The sequence below is a fragment of the Peromyscus californicus genome, unplaced genomic scaffold, assembly GCF_007827085.1.
Source record: "Peromyscus californicus insignis strain IS unplaced genomic scaffold, ASM782708v3 Scaffold_1__1_contigs__length_55948999, whole genome shotgun sequence".
In the NCBI taxonomy this organism is placed as follows: domain Eukaryota; kingdom Metazoa; phylum Chordata; class Mammalia; order Rodentia; family Cricetidae; genus Peromyscus; species Peromyscus californicus.
Genome location: NW_026294492.1, coordinates 20,072,970 through 20,098,384, shown reverse-complemented (window position 1 = coordinate 20,098,384; position 25,415 = coordinate 20,072,970). Strand labels below are relative to the sequence as shown.

Below are 25,415 nucleotides of genomic sequence, written 5' to 3'. Positions count from 1 at the left end.
TGAGAAGGAGTGGGGAAGATGGAGGAAACAGCTCCTGGAGGCATCCCAATGGCTTTGGGGGAAGGTGGGTTCCCAATCTCAGAGTCCAAGCACGTCAGGGCTGGGAAGAGCCCTTGACATCATTTTGGCCAACCTCTACATGTTGGGACATGAGCCCAAGATCCAGGCAGGAGAAGGGACTTGCCCAAGGTCGGTCATGATTAGTGATGGAGCTGGGTTGCAATCCCAGGGTCCTGGGAATGGTTAAGGTGTGTGATCCTGGCTGGACACTGACACTTCAACAGCTTGGTGAAGGGCCTGGCTGGAGATGCCTTTCCTGCCGGACATCTGTTTGTGTCCTCTCTCTCTCTCTCTCTCTCTCTCTCTCTCTCTCTCTCTCTCTCTGTACCTGTGTGCCATGTTCTCAGAGGATCTGGGTGTGCGTGTGGCCTCCTACAGAGTGATCTGCCCTGGCCTTGGAAAAGAAGTGGAGCCATTCCTGTGAGGTGACTGTTTTGCTGGGACACTGGGAAAGAAGGCTAACAGGACCGAATCTGGCTGCCAGCCCCTGCTCTGCTGCCCTCAGAGAATTACAGGCCCTGTCTGGTGCAGCCCAAACTCATGGAGATGGACACACACTCACACACCCACACCCACACCCACGCGGACACACGCACCCCACCCCCCCTCCCCAGCAGCACTCAGTCGCAGTTAGAGAGTGGCCCGTGTGTCGCGGAGTGCAGCGTTCCGGCATGTACGGGCCTCCCCACAGCCCAGCAGGTGTGGACACCCGGGTGCCCAAGCCCAGCGTCAGGGACACGGAGGAGTGGCACGCTCCCGGGCTGCTCACTCCGGGGCACCCAGCCCCAGGGCCTAGCCCGGCCACACCCCTCCTCCCGAGCCTTAGCCGGGCTGCTCCTGTCCCTCTCACACACTTGAGTCCCCTGGGGTCCTCGCACAACCCGGCCAAGGCCAAGTTAGGGCTGGCCCGGGCTGGAGACAGATCGGGAGTCAGGGGTCCCCCCCCCCACCTCCGCCCGCAGAGCAGACACGCGGGGCTGAGCCCCGGCCGCTGGGAGCGCGCGGGTTCCGCGGCCCGCCCAGCTCCGCAGGGACCCCCTCAGCGGCGGGCGGCTCCCCAGCATCCCAGGTCCCCGCCCCCGTCCCCTCCGGCGCGGCGAGTGTAGTTACCGATGGTGGTGATGACGGTGATGGCGAAGTAGAAGGAGCCGGCGAAGCGCCACTGCACGCCGGCCTTGTGCGGCTTGAGGCGCAGCACGACGCGCTCCAGCTCCTCGTAGCCGCCCTCGCTGAGGTTGTAGCGCGCCCGCAGCTCCAGCTGCCGCAGCTCCAGCCGCTGCCGCTCGATCATCTCCGGCTCCGACTCCAGCGCGTCGAACACGGCGGCGCCCACCAGCAGGTAGGTGAAGGTGCACACGATGAGCGCCAACGTGCGCACATTCTGCCGCTTCATCGTCCCTCCCCGGGTGTCGCCGGCCCTCCGGCGTCTCCGGCCCGCGCCCCGGCCCCGGCCGCCGCCGCTGCTGCTGCCCCGGAGGCGGCCTGGGGCATGGCTGCGCTCGCGGATCTCCACGCCGGGTACCAGCTCCGCACCCCGGGGCCGCTGCCGCCGCCGCCGCCGCCGCCGCCGCCGCTGCCGGCCGCCGCGGAGCTGTCCCTTCAGCACCACCCACCGCCCTCCTCCGCCCGCCCCCGCGCCCGCCCCCCGGCCGCCGGCCGCCACCTCCCGCCTGCCCTCCCGCCCAGCCAAATAAGGACTGGGGAGCCGCGCCGAGGGCGGGGAGGGAAGGGGGAGCGAGCGGGAGAACCCGGGCAGGACAGAGGCGGGAGAGAGAGAGAGAGAGAGAGAGAGAGAGGGAGGGAGAGCGAGAGCGGAGGGGGGGGGGAACAAGATGGGAGAGGGAGCGAGAGAGAGAGAGAGAGAGGGAGACAGAGATCCAGCCCGCCAGCCCCAGAGAAAACTAGGCAGGGAAACAGATAACTACAGGGAAGGGAGAGAACTGGGGGGGGGGGGGGCTGTGTGTGTGTGTGTGTGTGTGTGTGTGTGTGTGTGTGTGTGTGTGTGTGTGTGATGGAGGAGACAAGCCAGAGGTCCACACAGACCCAGGAAAAGGGGGATCTGGCAGAAAAATGTGGTGCAAAAGATGCAAAGAGAGGGACAGACTGAGCCAGGGAAACTTGGAGAGCTGGAGAAGACACAAATGTCCTGAAAAGGGGCAGCCACGGGAGTGAGAAGAGCAAGACAGAGAAATCCCCCTTCTCTATCTACCCTTGGCTGTAGTCACAGTGCTGAGGAATGGGGGGGGGACCTTGGGCTCTGATGGCCCACTCCTTAGCACACGGATGGGGAAACTGAGGCACAGGAGGTGAAGTGATATATGGGACACACTCGGAGAGTTGGTGACTGGGCTCAGTCAACCCCCTCCCCACCCAGGGCACACTTCCTTGCCTGTCCTCCAGCCCCTGGCTTATCTTAGAAACTGGCAGGGATTTGCTGTCGTCCCCCCCGCCCCTCCCCGGCCCCCACCGGGTACATTGTGAGCCAATACTCCAGGGAAAGCCTTCTCTCCTGACACAGGGTTCCTTCCCAGGTTAGCACCAGGCACTGGTGACCGGCTGAGAAAGCCAAGGCTGGTAGCTGAGGCCACCTGCCACATCTTTCTATCGATGGCCCTTGTCCCGCACCAGCGTGACAAGCAGGACTTGGGCTGCATAGAAATCACAGGAGACCACCTTGAGGCACAGACCAGGAATGGGTGGGGATCTAGCTGGAATCCGGGGTGGGGGTAGGAGGAGTCCAGACCTAATGACTAACTGACAGACAGACGGGAGAAACTGAAACAGGAGTCTCCCTGCCTCAGTTTCTTCATTTGTCAACATGGGGCGGGGGCTGTGGCGATGAAGAGGGGAACCCGGCGGGCAGTGGGAACTCAGGCAAAGTGTTAGAGCTCCTCTCAGAGCCTTGTGTCCTTATCTCTTCTGTGAGTTGTCATGGCAGATGATCCCCGGGGCCTTACTCAGCTCCAAACAGCTCCGGACGTGGATGGGCTGAGAGAGCACAATGTTTGGAATGTAAATCCCAGTGCCAAGGAGGGTCAAACAGCCCTTCACGGGACCCTGGTGTAGGCCACATAGAGAGCCGTGGAAGAGGCCCAAACCCCGTGGTTCGGGAGGCAGCAAGCAAGGGAGGGCACCATCTGCCACATTCTGGGCTGGGATGTCACTGCCAGACACCACTCTGTATCCGAAAGCACCTCAGAAGAGCTACCAGCCCATTCACTCCACCAGGACGCATCCTTGTATCCTTCGGGGTACCCCACACTCACAAGCTTAACCTTGACCTCGGTCCTCACAGGTAAGTCTGTTCATACTGAGGACTATTTTATAGGTGGAGAAACTGAGGCTGAAGGAGATATAATCACCTAGGGTCCCTGAGCTGAGAGGAGACTTCTGCCTATTTGCGTCTCAAGACCGTGCTCTTCACCTTGAGCCTCATTTCTTTTCCCTTCTCTAAAATGGGTTTGATCATTATGCATTAGTCTCCTGAGCAGCTGGCTTCAAGGAGCCAAAGGAAGCCATATGTGTGTGAAGAAGGACATGAGACTCTCTGGTGACCTTTACTCTCTTAAGACTCGGGTGTCTGGACCACAGCCTGATGAGAGGACCCTGAATTCACGGCACCCGTGTCTCCTCTCCCCACAAAGGCAGGTCTTCAACTTTTTGAAGAAACAAACTGTTTTCCCTCGGCCTGGGACGCAGCCTGTGGGTATTTCTGTCCCTGGCATTCTTTGGCTGCAGGAAGAAGAGTCATGCCCTTCTGAGCTTCCTGTGGGTGGGGTACAAGTTGGGCTCAGTGTGCTTCTGATGTGCTGGTTCCTGGTCAAAATCAGCCCAGAAGCCAGTTGTGCCACGGTCTGTGTGAATGCGCAAGTGGATTCCCTAGAGCCGGGCTTCAGGGGGGATGCTGTCAGGGTTTTCCCACTTCTGGCTGCCAACCCCAGACTGCCATACAAATGAAAGGCGATATTATTAAGTGAAAGAGCTTTAGGAACGGGGAAAAAGCTGTCTTTGGGGCAGAACATTTATTATTAATTTTGATGGAACTTGTTCTCGAAGCTCTTAAGAACTAGAAGGACTCTTAGAGACCATCTCGCTCAGCCTTCCTGTGTTACAGATTAGGAAACTGAGGCCTGGACAGTAATGAGAAGAATAATGAAGATCTTAGAGTGAGTATGATGGGCGCTTATGCAACATCCATTGTAGATGGAACCAGAGCATCATTGCATGTTCTGAGTTCCGGAGGACAGCTGTCCTGTCCATCCTGTCCATCCATCCTGTCCCCTGTGGTGGGAGGGTGGCAATGGAGGAGCATGCTGGCACAGTCAAGGATTTTGATCGGCCTCTGGGACTGCGGGCATGATCTCATCCATTTTCTTCCTGGTGACCTGGGTTGGGCTGGATCAAAGACTTAACAGCATTCCTTGGTTCCTTCTGTACAGGACCCTTGGACCTGTCCGTGCCTGCCCAAAGTCAGCCTGTCTCTTTGTCCGTGTTTGCTGTAGCTTTGGAGGTCAGTCACTCCCTTGCCTGCTCCTTGAGTCCCACATCCCTAAGTAGAGGGCTTGGACCAGAAAACATCAACATGCCTTTCACTTATAACATCCCATGACCTTCCTGGCCTGATTGCATCTGTTTATGCCAGTCCTCTTGAGAACTAGGCAAAAAGGGAATAGCCACTTCTTTGAAGATTAGTTTGTGGGGAAAGATGCAGCAACAAGGTTAGGGTAAATTGTTTGGAATTTATCACTAGCTGCCATGCTTTACTGTACACTAAACACTAGACACAGTCATTTCCAGTGTAACACACCACTCCGTCCATCCATCCATAAGTCCTGGGCACATCTGTGATCTCTCATGTTTCATGAGACTCCAAGGGCTCCAGGGCTCCCATCAGTTGGGATGCTGGTACCTCCTTGCCTCTCCCACCTTCTGCCAGCCAACTCAGGCTTCAAGATCCAACTCAAAGGCTACTGTCTCCAGGAAACACTTCCCAGTTTCCACCCCCCCCATGCCTCTATGGACATCTGAGCTTCAATTCTTCTTGCCAAGTAGATTATTTGCTCTTAGGACTACCCCTCTGGCTTGGTCTCTTTTCTTGGGTAGAGATCCTTTTACAATACTATTCTTCCCATAATGCTTTGCATATCAAAGTCACACTACACATTTCCTTAGGTCCTTGGGACACAAGCCAAGGCCAGGAGTGGTCCTGGTTCTGCTGGATTTGCAACCTAGTTGAGTGATAAAGGGACTCAGACAGTTGAGTCTGGGGCAGAAAAACCTCGGCCTCCTGCTTTCCATGCCTACAGACAATATACTTCTCAAACCAGAGCAAGTGCTACCAGGGAGGAGAAAGGAGGAGTCAAGTGTCTCCAAGGGCTAAGGAAGCATGTTGTGCAGCATGAGGGTATCGAACTGATGGTCCAGAGGCTTGGGCTTTGGTGCCGATGTAGCTGGGTGAACTGGGGGAAGTTTTGTGGCCTCTCTGCCCCGGTGTCTATTTCTGAGAAATAAAAGCATCAGCCATATCCTGATGATGCTCTTGTTCATTTTACAGTAACCAAGTGTGTGAGCTTGAGGAATGGAGGCACAGAGATGCTCCATTCTGTTACTTCTGATCCCTGCTGCATGGACAGTTTGGTTGAAGGACTAGGGCAGGCTAGGGCAGGGCCAGTGAGGGAGTAGAGAAGTTGACCTGGAGTCAGACAAACCTGGTTCAAGGCCTGACATATCAGTTATGAGCTAGCAGAGAGCCTTGGGGAAGTTGGGCAAGTTCTGGTCCATCTGTCTAGAATAGACTGTAAGTTCCCACAGGACAGAGACAAGCCTTTTTTCTTTTTTCTTTTTTTTTTTAACCTCACTTTTAGCTTTAGCACAATAGTCAAGACAGAGAACATCATTTCAAAACCTTCCTTGAGCCCTTCCTGCTGGCTCCAGCCACCTGGGTGGGTTGGTGTGGCGTGGGGCTTCAGAGAAGCCAGCAGAGGCAGGGGAAAGGGGTCCAGAGCTCTCTCAGTATCAGCCAGGGAAGGCCTGAGTAGTCTTGGACCAGGGCTCAGGATCAAGACGGAAAAACAGGGGCCGTGCGCCGCTACTACAGGCCGCTGCACGGAAGCCATAGCCCTGGACAGCAGGTTGCGGGTGTGACGGAGGGGTTTCTTGGTGTATCTCCGGAGGCAGTCAAGTTGGGGATTAGCTCGGCTTTCCCGAGCATAACTGGCCCCACAGCAACGGCTTGCGTTTGTCAAGAGCTGCTGTTTGTTTAACATCTCAAGCCCAAGTCAAACACAAAAGGCAACTGTTAGGAAAGCCAGGCTCTGTGGGCTGTTGGGGGAGAGCTGGGCTGGGAAGCTGGACACCTGGTCCTCTTAGTCCTGCTCTAGTTGGGCTGTGTGGCCCAGGAAGGAAGGCTGTTTCGATCTGGGACAAATGAGGGCTCGGACTCAAAGGGTGCAAAATCCTAGCTCCTAACAAGAGTAAGGACCAACTGGTCTCAGAAACACCGCCGGGGAGCTCTGGTTGGCTCCTGACTACCATTTACATAAACATAAAATCCTCACCCTAAACGGCCTGTCCCATGTCCGGTTGTACATCCCCCTTCCCCCACACTCTCCCCCTCCCCCCACACTCTCCACCACCCCCCCCCCCCCCCCCCCCCCCCCCCCCCACCCCGCCAGACAGCCTTCCTTTCTCTGGCTGTAAATGCTACTCGCCGTGAGCATCCTCATCCATGGGTGCTGAGGATGTGCTGGGAGCTGTGGCTAGGACCCATACCCAGAAGTGGCCACAGTGTATCTACAACACTCCCCCCCCAACCCCATGCGTTCCTAAATCCTGCTGCTTGTCCTCAGCAGGCTATCTTGGTTTTTCTTCTCCCAGGCAGTGTGGGAGATTGCCCACTTCCTCCTCAGCGTTGCTATTACTCACTTTCTGATTTCGATGTCGTCTCCAGGCCTCCCTATTTTCTCCGTAGCCTCCTTCTTAGTCTCTCTTTTCTCCTCTCTTCTTTGGAACCTCTGCACCCTCACACTGGAAGCAGGGACAGAGGGTGGACTCAGCCCACGACTGAGATCTCTTACAGACCAACAGGTAAGACCCAGGGAAAGCCAGGAACTTTTCTCCAGCCTGTCTTCTGGTGGGCGATGAGCGTGCTATGTGTGCATGTCTGTGTGTGCAGGACCTTGTGAACCTTACTGTTTCAGCTTCCATCTTGGTCTCCTCCCCATCCTCTGTCTTCCAAGCCTTCACATGTTCCACTCCACCCTCCTCTTTTCTGTCATTAAATTACATAATTAAAACCAGAGAAATCCTTAGACCTCTAGTACCTATGAAGAAACAGTCTTGACAAGGGGCCCTGACTATCTCCAGGCCTTAGAGCACACAGGGCCAGAGCTGGAGCTCATGCCCAGTTCCCCTGGCTGCCCTATCTATAGCCACGAGATAAGTCCCTGTACTTGCCATTTTCATTGCAAGAATCAAGTTCCCAGATTGTCTTTTGGAGAGACTCTAGAGTGGCCATGGCCAATCTTTCCGGACAAACACACGGCCACTGAAGAAAAGGAAGGCCGGACGTGTCGTCAACAGCTCACAAATCTTGAAATCCTCCTTTGCAGGTTTATGGCTTCTGAGAAGCAGAGGCAGCCTGTTCTCAGCACCAAACACAATAATTATAATAGCAACTCGCCAATGATTAATCAGCCAGTGTGTATTGAGTGGTGCTGGGCAGGCACGGCAGGGCGTTCGTGTGTGTGTGTGTGTGTGTGTGTGTGTGTGTGTGTGTGTGTGTGTGTGTGTGTGTGTGTGTGTGTGTGTGTTGAGACAGGGGAACAGGCCAAAAGTGGCGACTCCACTCCCACAAACTCCTTAATGGAAGACGATAAAGTGGCACCGTAGCCCTTCTTGGAAGTGTCATATTTAGGGGATCTGGGGCTGTCTAAAACTGCGGATGTTCTGGCTCAGGCAGGATCCGGAGTTTTACAGGGCTAGCCGCCGAGCTCCAGACTGCATCGAAAGCAAAGCATTGACAGACAAGAACAGGTTCCAGGCCTGTCAACCAGATTAATGAGGGGCCTCGCCCAGGATGATGTTCATGGTACAAGTGAGGGAACTTGGGATGTTCAGCCTGGAGAAAGAGACAGGGGCCATGTGAGCTGTCACCCAAGGAGGGGATTAGCTTTGTCCTGTGGGGCCAAGCAGGGACCAGTGATCTGTGGAATGATGCAACCAGCAAGCAGCGTAAGATGGAGTGTTCTCCACGTCTCCCAGGAAGGCACAAAACTGCCGGGCATGGCAGTGACCTCATGGTTAAGAGGGCATGTAACTGTAGTCTAATTGATTCATTTTAGAAAGATTCTTGGAGTTAGTCTCATGCCTGGCACACAGTATGTCTATAAGAAATGAGTGTATTGGGTTCAGGGGCTAGACTAGATGCCCTCTATGATTCAAGTGGGTTCAGTCTAACATTTCTGGAGCAGTCTATCTACGTCAGGCACTTTATCCCTCTAGCCTGGAATGTTGTAACTCCCTGGCTCCCAGCCTCCAGAGGGGCTGCTCTGGGCATCTTGCTGCTGAATCTCCTCAGTGACTTGACTCAGTCCTCTTGACTACCCCCAAACCAACCCTAAAGCCCACCCACATCGACCCCACATGCTGCCCCCTGCAGAGGTCCAACATGCAATATGCCCAGTAGCCCTGGGGCTTCAGCAAAGGAAATGGGCCTGTGGCAGGCTAATTACTGGGAGCTGATTCTATTAAGTAGATAGCTCGCTCCCAGCAAAGCAATTACACCTAATCAGCCCCTTGCAGCAGCCCAATGGGACAGCCGTGTGAGCCAGACACACGTGTGAGCAGGGACACCAAAGCAGCCTGGGAACAGGCCTGGCAGGATCTTCTGAGGCCAGGGATGCTCCCAAAGTAGTCTCAGGCTACCCTGAGGCCCCAGCACTGTGGAAACAGCACCGTGGTGGTGGTGGTGGGCCACTCAAACCCCTGAGCGAAGACTGAGCTCTGCTATGGAGGAGCTGAACTTCACTGAAGAGAACACGTCTCAGACTAGAGAGGACCCATTCCAAGCCTGAATCGCTAGTCAGTTAGATTCTCCTCTAGATTAAAGTTAGTCAAAAGAAACCTGTTTGCTGAGCTAGAGAGAGACAGCTCAGTCTCTTGCTTTGCAGGTGTAAGGACCTGAGTTCAAGCCCACAATCTACATTAACAAAAACCAGACTGGACAGTGCACATTTGTAATCCTAGTGCTGGGAAGGTGAAGACAAATGGATCCTTGGGCTTCACTGGCCGGCTAATTTAGCCTACTTAATGAGGTTCAAGCCAGTGAGAGACCCTGTCTGTACTTGGTGAGGTCCAGCCAGTGAGAGACCCTGTCTGTACTTAGTGAGGTCCAGCCAGTGACAGACTCTGTCTGTACTTAGTGAGATTCAAGCCAGTGACAGACCCTGTCTGTACTTAGTGAGATTCAAGCCAGTGACAGACCCTGTCTGTACTTAGTGAGGTTTAGTGAGGTCCAGCCAGTGAGAGACCTTGTCTCTACAGTGAGGTCCAAGCCAGTGACAGACCCTGTCTCAAACAAAAACAATAAAATAAAATAAAATAAGATGGACAGTGTTGTGAAGATGAATGACAATAAAAGTTGTCGTCTGGCCTCTACACGCACACACACACACACACACACACACACACACACACACACCCCCACACACACTTTTTTAAAAATATCCAAACACGGGAATACATATTCAAGATCAAGTTATTTAGGCTGTGTTTTAAGATTTTATTTATTTTTATTCTATGTGTATGAGCGTTTGTCTACATGTATGTATGTACACCACATGTGTCTGTGCTTGATGCAGAAGAAAGTGTTAGGTCCCCTTGAACTGGTGTTTAAATGGTTGTGAGCTGCCGTGTGGGTGCTGGGAACCAAACCTGGGTATTCTACAGGAGCAGCACATACTTTTAACCAATGAGCCATTTCTCCAACCCCATCAGATCATATTTTTTAAAAGATATGGAATATTATATATTTAGAAGATATAGATATTCTATTTGTATTCATAGTTTTATCTAGAAATTTTAGAAAATGAGTTTTCCCCCCAAACACCTATGACTTTTTTTTTTTTTTGAAGCCACAATTTGGTGACATCTGAGTCCCAGATTTATCAAGGAAGTAGGGTCAAGTTCAAGTATGAAGGCGTGGTGAGAGAGGGTTCTAGAAATGAATGGAAAGCAGGATGGGGGCAGAGGAGATGCTGGGCAGCCAATGACTATTGGTCCACTGACTCACACAATGCTTTCCTTTCCCTAAGGAAAAAATTCCCTTTGAGAGAATTTAGGTGTTATCAGGATGATGAGGAGGGTGTTTTTGAAACATCTGTCCCTTCTGGCATGGAAGCTCTGGGACTCTGGGCTGGTACCAAGTTATTGGTGTGACCCAAACTCAACAGGTGGACTGACCGGCAGAGACTGGGGGGTGGGGCACAGGAGGCAAGCAATCTCTGTGGTGCGTCTATGGTGAAGACGCTGTTAGCATTGGGGCCTGGGGCTGCTCTCCTGCATTATTTTCTCTGCCCTGACGGTCATAATTATGGCTTTGGGAGCAGGATGGCCTTGCAAGAGCAGGCCACGGGGACACCTGGCTTCCTGTTTCTTCTGGCCTTGGTGATCTCAGATGACTGGTGCCCATGCAATTAGACAAGGGCCTTGGTCTGTCCTCTGAGAGGAACTCTCTGGCTTATCAGCAGCCAGTGTCCTTGTGAGGCCACAAGTGGCCCTTGAACATTTACAGCGGGGATAGTGGTGAAAGGTAGCCGTGGCTGGGGAACCGGCCTGGGGAAAGCTGGTTCTCTTGGGTGGGATTGAGGGGAGAAGAGGGAGAAGGTGGCAGGCTGAATCAGGTTTGGGCTTCCTGCTCCTCAGCAGCTGCTCAGCACTTTCCAAGAGAGTGGCTGTGAAGAGGATCCCACTTTGTTCCCATCTGCTTCCACTGGTGACAGACACGAAGGCCGGCCTGGGAGGCGGGTGGTACCTCCAGTGCGGCTAGAGCAATCCTGACTGCTACCTGGAGGCCGGAGGGACAGAGAGGGGAGCACGCCAGGTACCTGACAGGGGTGTCACACATTGAGATCATGGCCTTCTTTGGCTCTGCCTAGTCCCCAGAGTGATCTCACACCTTGCCCCATTCACCTTACCCCATCTCTCTGAAGGCTATTTGCTCAGCCATGCATATTGTTGGCCATTCTGCTAAATGTATGGGTCTCTTTCTTGTCTTTATACCAGAAACACATGATACTAGGTACATGTATATAGGCATATGCTTAGTGCTCCTGACAATATAGGAATGGGACACCCCCCTGCCCCCCCATGCTCTGTGAAGGAGGAAATGGAGGCTCTTCCTGGAGCAACTTCTTAGTTCTTACAGGGAACCAGGATTCAATCCTTGATGAGTCTGGCTCCTGCTTTTTCCTTCTCGGCCATGCTCCCTCACTAGAAAATGACTGAGGGCAGAGCCAGGCAACGACAGGGGAATCAGAACAGAAGGTGCTGTTAACGCTGGGCTGGCATACAGCTAGAGCTCAGAAAAATGCTGTCACATGAATGAATGAGGAGCTCTGAATGGAAGGCGCCGGGCAGGTCCGGAGACTTAGCATCTGGATTTACCATGGATGGACAGATGCTCAACTCCAGGTGGGAAACAGGTCCGAGATGGGAGTAAGGCCTGGTGACTCTACCTCACGTAGGGGCTTGTGAGGGAAGAGCTTTAGACCCATTGAAAGTAGAGACGAGAAAGGGAAGCAGAGCTCTCCTGGCTCAGCGTTCGGGCACCCAGCCCAGGCAGGGACTCAGAAGGTCTCTGTGTCTGTACACAAGCCAAAGGATATTGTTGGGGCTTTGAGCTGGTGCCTGGAGAAAGAGCGGTGTATCCAGGGCCCTCGGTGACCTGAAGGGGATGGGACCACGCCACCCATAGGGACCAAGGTTGCCACGGGGAGGGAGGGAGGCACGAGGTGGGGGTGGAAGATCCAGGCCATGAGTTGCATAGATCTCTCTGCTTGTCCAGAGATGGTGTGGTCCAGTGAGCCACGGAAACCACAGCGTGTCAGGGAGATGGAGGTCAGCTGGGAGGCAGCGCTCAGGCAGAAGGGCACAACACCATCAGGGGAGATGGAAAAAGTGATGTCGTTAAGGAACAATGTGAGCCAAAGGAATGCGCTGTAACTGGCTGGATCTGAAGGGACAAGTGAGAAAGCGGCCGCCAGACGCCCATGGGTGTCTGATGATGGCCTGCCACTACCTCAGGGAAGGGACTGAGCCTCAGCCCCGAGGCTTAGATGGAAGTTACCCAACAGGCCCCATGGTCCTTCTCTGCTCCTAATACCATGCCCTGTGCCTCTCGGTCTGTTAATCAACGCATGGTAAGGCAAGTGCCAACAGACCTCCTGTCCAGAGTGCATGGCCCTGCTTCTCCAGAGAAGATCCAAGAAGGCAGCAGCTCACGGTATGAGTTCTTGGTTCTGCAAGGTGGTCTGAGTCCTCCCTCTGCCTCAGCTTCCAAAAGGGGAATCCTTCCACAGGGAACAAGACAAGGAAGCCACTGACTCCAGCCTCTGCTCTCTACTTGGATCAGAGCTGCAAAAAAGCCAATCCAACCCCATAGCCCAAAAGGGAAGCTAGCCCGAGGCTGAGGAGATCTGGTTGGGAGAGGGTCTCCTTGGGTCTGTCTGGGAGTGGTGGTGGGCTGTGGAAGGCCTGAGCGGGAGCTTCATAGCGCTGGGAAGTTTAGACTCTATTATGAGTGATGAATGGAGGTGTGTGGTGAAGCAGAGCTGATCCAAAGGCTTCCCTAACAAATGATGAAGAAACAGAGGCCTAGAGAGGACCGGGGCCAGGGCTGGGTTAATATCTCGGCATGTGGATTTCATAGAGCTCAGGTCTCATTGTTTGTCTTCTAGTAAGAAAAACCTTTGCATGGCAGAGAAAAGGGTTCCCATGATGGCCAGAGTACCCAGTTAGAGCCGAGACCTGTGTTGACTTTGGCAGTCTGGAGAAGCTAGAGCACACGTCTTTGTTGGAGTCACGATTTCTGGTCTTTTGATTACTACCATGGATTGGGGCTCCATCGATTCTCCCAGTGCCCTGTGAAGTTCAACATCTTCATAGCAGGGTTATCACCGTGCATTTGGGGGATAAAGGAGCCTGTAGGTTTGAGGCAGTGGGACTGCAAAAGGTAGCTGACCTCCAATGGTTGATTAGGGCAGACAAATGGCCACACCAAGGCACCTGAGCATTTGCCAATGGGATTGACGGAAATGTGCAGACTTACTTCTCCACAGAGGAAAAGTAGCTTACTCAGACAGTAGATGGGGGTGGCTGAGGACTTTGGCACAGTCCCCACAACACTCTCTTCTCTCTGTACACCCCAGGGTCCCCATAAAAGGTTGTGGGTTTCTCTCAGCTGCCGGGACAGGTCCCCCTAAAGATTTCCCTTATTTCCCTGTCTTGCCATCGGGGTCTAAGCCCTTTGTCTCCTGAGTCAGACCAGTTATCTTTCCAACAGCAGGGAGAAGACAGAAAGGGACACTTCCGGACAGAAGCTGAGACAGAGCAGGGAACTGAGGCATGGAGCTGGCCTGAGCCTAGACTAGGTTCCGGGCATCCCCGTGCTCAGGTCTGCAAACGAGCTAGCTGTAAAGCTGCAGGGGTAGGCAGCAGGCCGAGAATCATTGCTCCGTTTCTTAAGCTCCCAGCTGGAACTAGGAACACCAAATCCTCTTTGAATAAAACAGAAAAGGGATTAATAAAAATCAAGACATTAACCTTGTGAAACCAGACCCCCTCACCCCCACACAGAGATTAACTTCTTCCCCCAAGCTTTTTTTTTTTTTTCATTTCTATAAACATCTTAATTCATGCCGACATCACAGCCAGCTTGGATTATAGATGGAGGTAGAGGTGAATGAATTTGTCTCAGATACACACACACACACACACACACACACACACACACACACACACACACACACACACACCTGGAGCAGGGGAAAAGAACAGTGCACGAGATGCTGAAGAGCCAGGATTTGTTTCTGGAGTTCGCTTTCCTCCTCTGTAACGGGGGTAGTTAGCTGGTACTTCCATCTTGACCTTTCTGAGAACTCTATGTCCTCTGATGGTCCCTTCTCCCAAGGCCCTCTATGTTATCAGGGAGCCAGCTCCCACCCACACCCATGGTGACACACCACACCAACTAAGAGGTTCACTCTGTCCCCAGCACTGGATGCCACTCTCCTTTCTAGACCACAGGTGGGGACAAGCTGCCAGGGTCCCCTGCACCTGCTTAAGGACAGGTGCTCTACAGGTATGTATGAGCAAACGGGTGGATAGTTCTGGAAATTGCTCTTTAAGTATACCTGGGATGGGGCTCAGCATCTTGCATGAAATCTGGACCCAGATCTTGAAATAGGGTCACTCTCCTCTTGGGTTGAGGAAACACCTGGCCTTTCTGGAAAGTCCTCTCTGCTCCCTCCTGACTTCTGAGAGATTCTCAAGGCCTCGTTTCTTTTGAAACCCTTCCTTCGACTTGCTGGCAGCGTCACCCCAATCAAGCAGCAGATTTTCCACGCACGTTTTCGGCTCTCCTTCCCACCTTCATCTGACAAGTCCAATCATTCCCGTCCCTTGATTATGTTTTGGTTGGAGGCTGCAGCCAGCCAGCTGCGGTTATTCTCAACTCTGGGTGGCAGTGGAGAGGAGGGTCATTATGGGGGAGCCTTGCCTCAGTGGAGATGAGGAGACAGGCGCCGAGTTCCTCCACGGTTCTGGGGCTGGGGTAGAGGTGGGACTCCTTGCAAGGGGGCTGGTTCTGGTTGGGTCAAAGGTGAGGGGGAATCCCACTTGGCTTTCCTTTTGGCCAGCATTCCTCAAAGCATGCTCAGAGACCCAGAGTCTCTTGAGGTGTTCTGTGGAAGAAAGAAGCCCAGGCTCGGATTCATTTGGGGGAACTCAGCTGCTCTCAGCCTTTGATTGCAAGCTGCAGAAGTCAACTCTCCTAATTTGAGCTCAGAAATGATTTATTCCAAAGACTGTGGATAGTTCAAAGAACTTTCTGTAGGACCAGAAAGCTAAGGTCAGAAAGGAAGCAGCTAGCCACAACCCTCAATGTCACGCGGTAGGACTGATTCCAGGAAGGCCCCACTGCGGTATAGACACTTTAGCTTTGGGCCACCGGCTCTGCCAGTACCAGTGCTGCCCCTATCCCCACCATTCCTGTCACCATTTCTGAAGATAGGTTGTCATTACCACCACCATGCCCACTTCTGGGCAGTACATTCTGCAGACTCCCTTCTGGATTCTTTTGGGAGAATGCAACTAATTGGTGGAGAGAAGCCATGGACCTGCCGGCTACATGCAAGAGAAGCTGGGGCAGTGAATTGATATTTTCAGCTCCCGTACCTGAAGGCAACCTCTGCCTCCAAAAACAGGAGACATCTTCAAGCATGGTTTGAATGAGAACGGCTCCCGTGGGCTCCTATGCTTGAATATTTGGTTCCCAGTCGGTGGAACTATTTGGGAGGGACCAGGAGGTGTGACCTGGTTGGAAGAGGTGTGTCACTGGGGCGGGTTTCAAAAGCCGTGTGCATGGTATATCAGTTGAGCTCTCTGCTTCCTACTTGCAGGTTGAGATGATCTCCCAGCTACTGCTCCAACTGCCTCCTTACCGGCTGCCTCGGCTCTGCTGACTTGGACTCTAACCCTCTGGAACTGTCTACCCCAAATAAACTCTTCCTTCTATAATTTGCCTTGGCTGTGGTGTTTTATCATAGCAATAAAAAAAAAAAAAAACGACTATGTGGGCAATGAGAGCGTGTGCTGGGTGGTCCAAGAGGATGAAGAACAGGACCGGGGAAATGGCTCAGTTGGCAAAGTACTTGCCTTACAAGAATGAGGACCTGAGGTCAACCTCAGTTCCACGTAAGGCACAGTAGCACATGTTTGTGAACATACTCCTGGGGAGATAGAAGCAGCTGGACCCCTGAGGCTCACAGGTAGCCTTTTTTTTATTTTATTTTATTTTTTAGCACTTTAGGCCAATAAGAGACCCCATGTATTAAAAGTAAAACAACGGATGGCATCTGAAGAATGACATTTGTGGTTGTCCCCCTGGCCTCCACACACACTCGTACACACACAAAGAACACATATTCACCGTGCCGGGACCCTAGACATCTTCTTTGGGAACTCACAGTGCTGTGGGACATGGCTTTTTTGACCTCAGCACTGTTGATGTTCTGGGTATTTCTGGGTTGTAGGCTGTCCTACACATCGTGAGGTTAACAGCTTCTGGTCCTCTACTAGCTAGGTACCAGTATCATAGCATCCTGCCGGTGTGACAGCTAAAAATGTCTAAACCCCTCAACAAATTAGATTCCCAAGAACTGCCATTTATGAAATCTACAGGGAACTTGCAATGTATTTGAGGAACCAGGGTTGGTTGATATTCTCTGATTTTTCTCCTTTTCTCAACCTTTTTTCCTCTAACACTCTGACTTAGTTTCATAGAAGTTACTTTAGGAAACGCTGGCTGGCAGCTGGGGCCTTGGCTCTGGTTTTCATGGGAGTGGGAGGTTGCACATACCAAATGGCACCCCGTGTCTTCCTGTCACCCCCTTCTCCACCTGCCCTCTCCCTGCATGCATAGCTTGGAGTCTCCCGGGGAGTCCAGTTTTGTGAACACCCAAGCTCCAGGGAGTTAGTTATGATGGGGAAGCGTACCCGGGGACTGAAGGAGGAGGCCATAGAATGCCATTCAGCTTGGAGGCTATTCTTTTTGTGAACTTGTCCTGCAGGCACACACATTGCCCTGACTACCAAGAATGCAGCCCTGGAAACAAGCTGCCTGCTCACAGCTGTCCCCTGTGGGGCTACCCCCGGCCACAAAGATCCTACAAGGCTCACACCTCAGCCCCATATGAAGGCCTGACCTCCTTGTCTGTATTTTACACTAGGCAAGGCTCTTCTTACTACTCAAGGAGTACTCTAGTGACAGGGTCGAGCACATGTGCTCCAGCATAGAAAACATCCCTTCCACTGTGATGAGGGGTGCGCAGGCCTCAGAAGAGTGGGCCGCCCCCACAGGCCTTGCCTTTGAGAAGGAGCATTGGAGTTGCCACTTTCGGCCCAGCATGACATGAAGTATGCGTCCCCAAATGTTCCGTTGTCCATTCTGGAGATTTCTGTGACTTGGACGTTTCCTTTCATGGATGGCTCAGCCCTGGCTTGCATCTTTGGTTGTCTTTTGTGTGTCTCTCAGTCCTTAACCTTGGAAACGGGCACTGTGAGAGTAGAATTGCATCAGAGTTAACCGAAGCTGCGTTTGATCGACTTTGGACATGTTACTTTTCTCTCTGAACTTCACTTTCGTTATCTGTAGGTTTTTTTTAAAGCACCTCTTCTTCTCTACACTCCGAGATTCTGTATTTTAGGTTCTGGCAGGTGGTCCTTGGGTGGTAGAAAATGGGGGCTCCTGAGGCCTCCCTGAGGACCATAGGTCCTCATGCTCTGGGCCCTGGGGTGTATATCCACAAGGCAACTGGAGTGAAAAGGAAGAGGTAGTGGGGGTGGGGAATATGAAAATGCGTTGGATCCCAACCAGATAGAGGATGCGCCAATGGAAAATTCCTGCTGTGTGTCAGAGGCCCACCTGGCCCGGGTGACAGCCAGCCAGACGCGCAGGCCCCAGGACGTGTTTAGATATAGCACTTTCCTGCCCCAGCTAAAGTTCCCCCTGACCCTCACCAAGGCTTCTCTTGTGGGGTGGGCTAGGCTGCAGTGCTTGTCTGGGTTCAGGGAATTGACCTAAGGCTCAGGTTCTAGAGCTCGATCTGTGTGTGGGAGAGAGCGTTGATGGAAAGGGTAGGCAGTGGCAGACTCAGGCCAGTCCCAGGTCTGCACTGAACACCTTCTGTGACCCAGGGACAGCCATATATAGGGTCCTTACCAGCCCAGTGTCCTGCTGGAATGAAGCTACAATCTCTTGGGGGGATTCCTCATTGGTATTGGGAGAGGCCAGGATCTTTAACCGACAGGTATTGAGGGAAGTTTCTAGTTGGGATTCTCCGGGTCTGGCAGGGTATAGTACTTTCCCAAAAGCTTTCCTACATTCCATATCTTCGAGTCTACGAATGCTCCAGGGACCATGCTGCATTCTGTGGTGTGGGCTCGACAAATCCCTGAGCCTGACAACAGCCAGGGTGGAGGGTCCCTTGGATTCTGCACAGTTCTTTTATACCCCTGGCTCTCTCTGTTTGGGGACCAGAGCTAAGCAGAGGTGGTGTAGGGGCAGCTAGGGGATTAGGAGACATCATTAACAGCCTGGGTGAATCAATGTGTTACAGATTCATGGAGAGACCCCATCTCAAAAAAATAAGGTAGAGGGTGATAGGAAAAGACATCTTCTGGCCTCCATATGTACACATTCACACATTCACTTGTATGTGTACTACATACATTCACACACACACACACATACACACCCTGCATTGGGATTGAACACATTGGCCAAGATGGACATATTTTTACTCATGATGTCAATACTCATCTCTTGTCAGTTTGACTGACCTGGGATTCTGACAAGACCCATTTTGCAATAATAGTCAGTTCCCCATGCTTATGCATGTGGGAAGTCTCTTGATTAACCCGAGAACTGTCTGACTAGACTCCCACCCCATATCACTGGATCACCTGTTCTGAGGCCAGGTTTCCACAGGGAGACTCTCAGAGACAATTGGCACCCAGCTTAACAGCAAGAAGACAAATCCCCCAGGCCACCAGGCTCCCAAACCCTGCTCCCTTCGGGGCTGGTACCTTGTGTCTTTAGGTTGTTCAGAGCACTTCCCAGGAATATATTTAAGGAAAGCTCTGGACTTTGTCACATACAAGCCAGGGCAAAGACAAGCCCCAGGGATCACTCTTGTTGGGCCTTCTGTGAACCCATTCATAGGGATCTCCAGACTCTCTCAGCCTCCCACACCTTCCTCCTTCAACGGTTATATCTCTTTCTCACGGTCTCCCGGTCATTCTAAAGGGAAGACCCCCTGTCAAACCCCAAGTCTGTACTTCCTAGCTCCAGGTCAAACACTCTGGAGAGCCCCAGCTGTCCAGTGAGTGAACTCCAGACAAACTGCCCTCCTGAGACCAACATTCAACCCATCTCTTCTCTTTAGCTCCCAGTCTGTGCTTTTTCCAGTGCTGTGTGTTTACAGGATTCTCCCAGGAGTCAAGAAATCTAGACATCTTTCTTACCTCTCCTGAAAAAACAGTCCCTGTCACACTATGTATCTTTGAAACCCCAGGGTATCCCGGATGAATAAGGTGGAAGTGGAAACACAATTGTGAGATTGTGTGTGTGTGTACATGGTGGTGGTGGGGGGGGAGGAAATCATGTGACCTAGGGACAGGCCCATCCTAGGAAAACCCAGCGTCTCTGTGATACTTCAACTTCATCATCCACTTGACCGGATTTGGAATCACCTAGGAGACACACTTCTGGCTATACCCAAGAGACTGTTTCCACAGAGATTTAGATTTAGATTTAGATTTTAAACATGGATGGCATCCATCCATCCCATTGGCTGGTTTTGAACTGAATAAAAAGGGAAAATGGGAAAGAGCCAGGCAAGCACCCCACGGTCATTTCTTTCTTCTTCTTGACTGTAGATGCGATGTGACCATCAGCTTCCCACCCCCGGTGCCATAGCTAGATCCACTCCCTCTTCCCTTTGCACCTTCTCCTGAGGTGATGTATTGAACATTCAGACTGTAAGCCAAAAGAAAACTTTCCTTTCTTGTGCTGGTTTTTTTTGTTTGTTTGTTTTGGGTCTTTGTTTTGGTCAGGTATTTTTGTCACAGTAATAATAAGAAGTGACCAAATGCAGTCTTCTTATAGAAGTCCTTAGAGATCCCTGGCCTTCCAGTAAAGCTACCCAGATGGAGTAGGTGAGGGCCCAAGTCATGTCAGAGAATGGGGCATGGCTTCCAGGAACCCTGGGCCATGTGGGAGGGCCCTTCTCCCCCTTGCTTCTTGAATACCAAGAAAGGGATGTTGATAATCCTAGCACTTGGGAGGTAGAGGAAGAAGGATCAGGAGTTCAAGCCCAGCCTTGGTTACTTAGCAAGTTCGAGGCCAGCCTGGGTTACACGAGACCAGGTCTCTAAAAAGTCCCAAAGCAGTGGTTCTCAACCTGAGGATCTCAGTCCCTTTGAGAGGTTTCATAGTAGATATCCTGGATATCAGATATTTACATTACGATTCATAACAGTAGCAAAAATTACAGTTATGAAGTAGCAATGGGATCATTTTATGGTGGGTGGTGGTGGTGGTTACTATAACATGAAGAACTATATTAAAGGGTCACAGCATCAGAAAGGTTGAGAACCACTGCCCCAAAGGATAAAGAACCAAAAAGGAGACTGAGCCCCGAGAGTCTTTGCTGAAGGCAGAGTTGGAAGGCAGCTTAATCTCACAGATAGGCCTGGGCTTGGTGGAATGATGTTTAAAAACAGTCATCTAATCATTGACTTTTCCAGGATGTTCCTTTGGTCTCACAGCTCAAGACACACTCTGATTTATAGGGCACAAGACTCCAGCAGCTCCGAGAAGGGCTCTGGTTTTTTTTTCTTCAGTGCTGGAACTCATGGGAAAAGGCAGAAGAATCAAGGGACTATGCTGGAATGTTGGGAGTCAGGGGACAGGGCGGGGGTGGGGTCTGGTGGGAGAGGATGCTTCCATCTATCTTTGGCTACAGACCCTTCAGCAAAGGGTGGGTGGGATGGGAGTCCTGCTTTTTGTCACAAAGTTCAGCCATGTTTGTCAGAGTCAGAGAGAGAGAGAGATGCGTGTGCTGGTCACTCACTGTGTCATTGAGCAGAGACACATGCATTAAGGAATATACCCAAGGGTCTTACAGCTAGAACGTGGTAGAGTCAGGCTTAAGACCCATTTCTTCTGTTGCGAAGTTCGCTCTCCCCAGGTCACGGCGAGCACTGCTCAGTTTCAAGGAGGGCATGGAGCCTGGAAGCAGGCAGGCTTTGTTCCAGGCCCTGTCACTGTCGGTATGAGCTGAGAGCATCTCAGTGTTCTCATAAATACAGTGGACACAGTCAGTGACACTCTGGGGCTGGCTGTTCTGGCTCCTGAAATCCAACTCTTCAGTCTCAGGAGGTGGCTAGCTCCAAAAGGGTTGGGGCAGCATGGCGGACCTTGGAAATGGGCAAACCCTACCAGCAGGACTTTTCTCCCTGATAGGTCGGCTGTTAGGTGTTCACCACCAGCATAGCCCTGGGTATGGTTCTCACCCACTCTGACTGAGTACTAACAGGCAAAATGCATGAAGTTCTTAGCATGTGGCTAGATTGGAGAACCTCACCAGAGATTGTCATGAAGCCTTGTCATGCTCTATCCCTTTATTCACTCAAGAGAGTTAGCTGGGCAGGAATTGCTTTCTTCCATCATATGGCTGTAAATGTCTAGGTCCTGAGGGGCCGTGCAACTGAGCATAGAGGTGGTCAGCAGGAGTCAGAATCTTTGCCCTCTTCATGGACTCTGCCTACTGCCTTGGAGTCTCAGACATCTGAGGAACCACGGAGAACCTCAGAGACCATGGCAACCATTTGAGCAGCCAGGAGAGGAAGATCCATGACCACAGTCACTTAACTAGTGACGGCCAAGCTAGAACTCAGGTTCCAGATCTCTGTGTTCCACGTGGGCGTCTGTCCCCAATGGACCAGACTGCCTTCAGCTCCTGAACTGGGGTAGGCTGTCCGACCCCGACAGCACAGCTCCTGCCCAGGATGTAGGGAAGGGGATGTCTATGGGAGAGACCATGTATATTTTTCTTCCTTTCTTTCCTTTTTTTTTTTTTCTTTTTTGAGCTGAGGATCGAACCCAGGGCCTTGCGCTTGCTAGACAAGTGCTCTACCACTGAGCAAAATCCCCACCCCCCATGTGTATTTTTCCCAGGAGAAAGCATAAGAGATAATACGACCCACCCTGCCTGCATCATCTAGTTATGCGCAACTGTCTTTGTCTACATGGAAACCTTTATACATTTGAGTCTCTGGCACCACGTCAGTTAGTAGATGCCGCAGAGCACAGTCTCCCCGGGCAAATCCTTGAGTCTCTGTGAGTAATAGAGCAGTGGGGCTGTTGGGCCAGGGCTGGACCCAGGCTCATAACCATCCCTATGGTCCCGATCCCCCCTCCCTCCTTCCCTTTCTTTTTCCTCTCTGTAACTCATTTCCAGATATTCCTCCTTGGGCACTGGAGCCCGCTTTGGTGCAGGTATCAGAAGCACCTGGGAATATCCACCCGTGGTGTTCTTTAGCCAGTAACTGGGGATATGGATACGTGGGGACATGTAGAAAGCTGGGTCAACTCCAGTGTCCTGCAGGATTCAGCTGTGACTTTATGTCAGAAGTCCCTTGTTTGAGCCCCCTGCTCTCCCTGCCACCTCTGTGGCTTCTGGGAAGCACTTCATTTATGGGTCCTCATTTCTGGGATGACTCCTAGGGAGCCCAAGCCAACACACGGGCTTTATTATTTTTCAGCCATTTACCATTACTTGAAATGACGGCAATGTCTCTGTTTTCTGTGTGCCTCTGCTAGAATCCAAGCTCCCGAAGTAGCACCTCGATCTGTTTTACTCACCCCTGCTCTCCCGTGTCCAGAGAGGCGTCTGCCTCATGGTAGTAGGTACTCAAAAAGGTATTTGGTTGAAGGGACTTCCTCAGTCTCACCATGATGCTGTGAAGAAAAACGGCCACCCCTATTTTATCTACAAAGAAGCCACGACAGTTAATCTCAGCTGTCGACTTGGTGAGACCTGGAATCACCTGGGAGCAGGCCTCTGGGATGCCTGTCGGGGTTATCTTGATTGGGTTAATTGAGGTGGAAAGACTCACCCTCTGTGGGTGGCACCATTCCCTGGGCTAAAGGAGAAAGCTGGCTAAGTACAGGCATTCATTGCTCACTTCTTTCTTTCTTCCTTTTTAAAAAAGACTTTCTTTCTTTCTTTCTCCCTCCCTCCCTCCCTCCCTCCCTCCCTCCCTCCCTTCCTTCCTTCTTTTGTTATGTATATAGTGTTCTGCCTGCACACCAGAAGAGGGCATCAGATCTTATTATAGATGGTTGTGAGCCACCATGTAGTTGCTGGGAATTGAACTCAGGACCTCTGGAAGAGCAGCCAGTGCTCTTAACCTCCAAGCCATCTCTCCAGCCCCCCATTGCTCACGTCATCCTGACTGCAGATGCAGTGTGTCCATCTACCTCAAACTCTTGCTGACTTGACGTCTCCATCCTGGGAGACTAGACCTCCAATGGGCCCAAATAAAGCCCTCGATCCTCAGTTGCTTTTGTCAGAGGGTTTTTGTCTCAGCAACGGAAAAGTAATTAAGACAGAAGCATTCTCAAAGACAATGTGTCCAGGGCGCCACAGACTGCATTTACCAGCTTGCCTGTGTCTGCAAACCAAAGCTCGGGCTTTAAAACCCAATCCCATGTTGTCAATTTCCAGAACATTCCCCACCTCCTCAGTGCTTCTGAAGTGGCTTCTTTTGTGAAGGAAAACTACCAGTATTTATGTAGTTTTGTGCTTAGAGTGTTGTAAAGATTGAATGAATTAGTATAGCACTTAGACTAGTCCCAGGACCCCGTATACTGTCTGTCAAATGAATTCCCTTCTAGCCAAATCTATCTCCATCTCTGTACCTGCCCTCTTGCCACTCATGTCCTTTCACGCCTGGGTATCTTTGTCTACACTGTCCCTTCCTGTAATACACTCTCTTCACTGTTTTCTCTGGGAAATTTTTTATTTTTATTTTTATTTATTTTTTTTGAGACAGAGTTTCTTCTCTGTGTTGTTTTGGTGCCTGTCCTGGATCTCACTCTGTAGACCAGGCTGGCCTTGAACTCACAGAGATCCGCCTGGCTCTGCCTCCCAAGTGCTGGGATTAAAGGCGTGCGCCACCACTGCCCGGCTTCTCTGGGAAATTTTGAATTATTCTTCAAGTCTCCTCTGAGGGCTGCATCTTTGTCCCTTCAGACTGGGGTTCTCCCAGGATGTCCCGGGGCCTCTCTCCCACAGCCCCTGGATTGGTGATGGAAACAACATTCATACTGTGCTGGAGCTGCCTGATGATGGGCCTATGTGCCTCCATGCTTCGGGCCTGCTCCCAAGTCATTTAGCTAACTCTCAACGCAAATGGATCCTGGTAAAGATCCAATATTGTAGAGGCATAAATTTTTCCAAAATTTATCTATAAATTCAGTAAAAAAAAAAAACCAATAAAAAACTTAACAAGAGTTCTAAAAATGTAATTTTATAAGCTAATACTAAAAGTCATCTAGAGGGGGAAAAATGGATAAGAATAGCCAAGCAAGTTTTGACACAGAACAATGAGGATGAAATGGCTCTTTTAAAACATTTATTATGAAGTGATTAATACAGATTGGTCTTTGTTTATGAACAGGTGATCTACTCAATGGGACCAAGAAAGAGACAGATTCATGGAAATGTGGTGTGTGCTTAAGGGGCATTTTTTGTTTTTTTTTTTTTGTTTTTTTTTTTTTTTTTTTTTTGGTTTTTCGAGACAGGGTTTCTCTGTGTAGCTTTGCGCCTTTCCTGGAACTCACTTGGTAGTCCAGGCTGGCCTCGAACTCACAGAGATCCGCCTGGCTCTGCCTCCCGAGTGCTGGGATTAAAGGCGTGCGCCACCACCGCCCGGCTTTTAAGGGGCATTTTTATCGTGTTATTTTTGAGATAGGGTCTTGCTATGGGGCCCAAAATGACCTTGATCTAGAGAGGATCCAGTGAGGATTCAGTGAGGATCCAGTGAGGATCCAGTGAGGATCCCTCTTGAGTACTGACTGGGATTACAGATGTGCACCACCACATCTGGCCTAAATCAGTAAGAAAACACTGTTCATGAAACATTCAGGGACAACAGAGTTCCCATTTGGGAAAAATCATGTTATGAGATTGGTGATGCCTTTACTCCACGTGTCTGCAAAGAGAATTCATTCTAGCTATTTCAACCAGCAAGGGATTTGAGGAAGGTATGTGCTATGGTTTGAATATCATTTGTCCCCTCTGAAAGTCATATTGAAATATGACTGCCATTGTGGCGAGAGGTTGAAGGTGAGGTTTTTGAAAAACGATGAGGTCATTAGGACAGATTGATGCCTTGTTCAAGGGAGTGACTTCTCACTCTCCAGGAACTGACTGAGCCACCAAGAGAGAGGGCTGTTACAAAGCAAGACTGCCCTGTGTGATTTCTCTTCCCCCCCCCCCCCGTATGTA

General features: G+C 51.4%; 1 protein-coding gene and 1 long non-coding RNA gene across 2 annotated transcripts in view; one reads left to right on the top strand and one right to left on the bottom strand.

The window, feature by feature from the left end:
• Kcnk3 (potassium two pore domain channel subfamily K member 3) overlaps positions 1-1,597 on the bottom strand; it is a 38,408-nt gene extending 36,811 nt beyond the window's left edge. The window contains exon 1 of the mRNA XM_052746068.1: positions 1,171-1,597. Coding sequence (XP_052602028.1) covers positions 1,171-1,453 — 283 coding nt within the window. The 5' untranslated portion in view covers positions 1,454-1,597. The remainder of the gene's footprint in view (positions 1-1,170) is intronic.
• On the top strand, positions 1,285-15,860 carry LOC128115419 (uncharacterized). Its single transcript, XR_008220151.1, has 5 exons — positions 1,285-1,399; positions 4,175-4,226; positions 4,500-4,570; positions 7,010-7,146; positions 15,738-15,860. It is a non-coding gene; the product is annotated as an uncharacterized LOC128115419 (long non-coding RNA).
• The last annotated feature ends 9,555 nt before the right edge of the window (positions 15,861-25,415 follow it).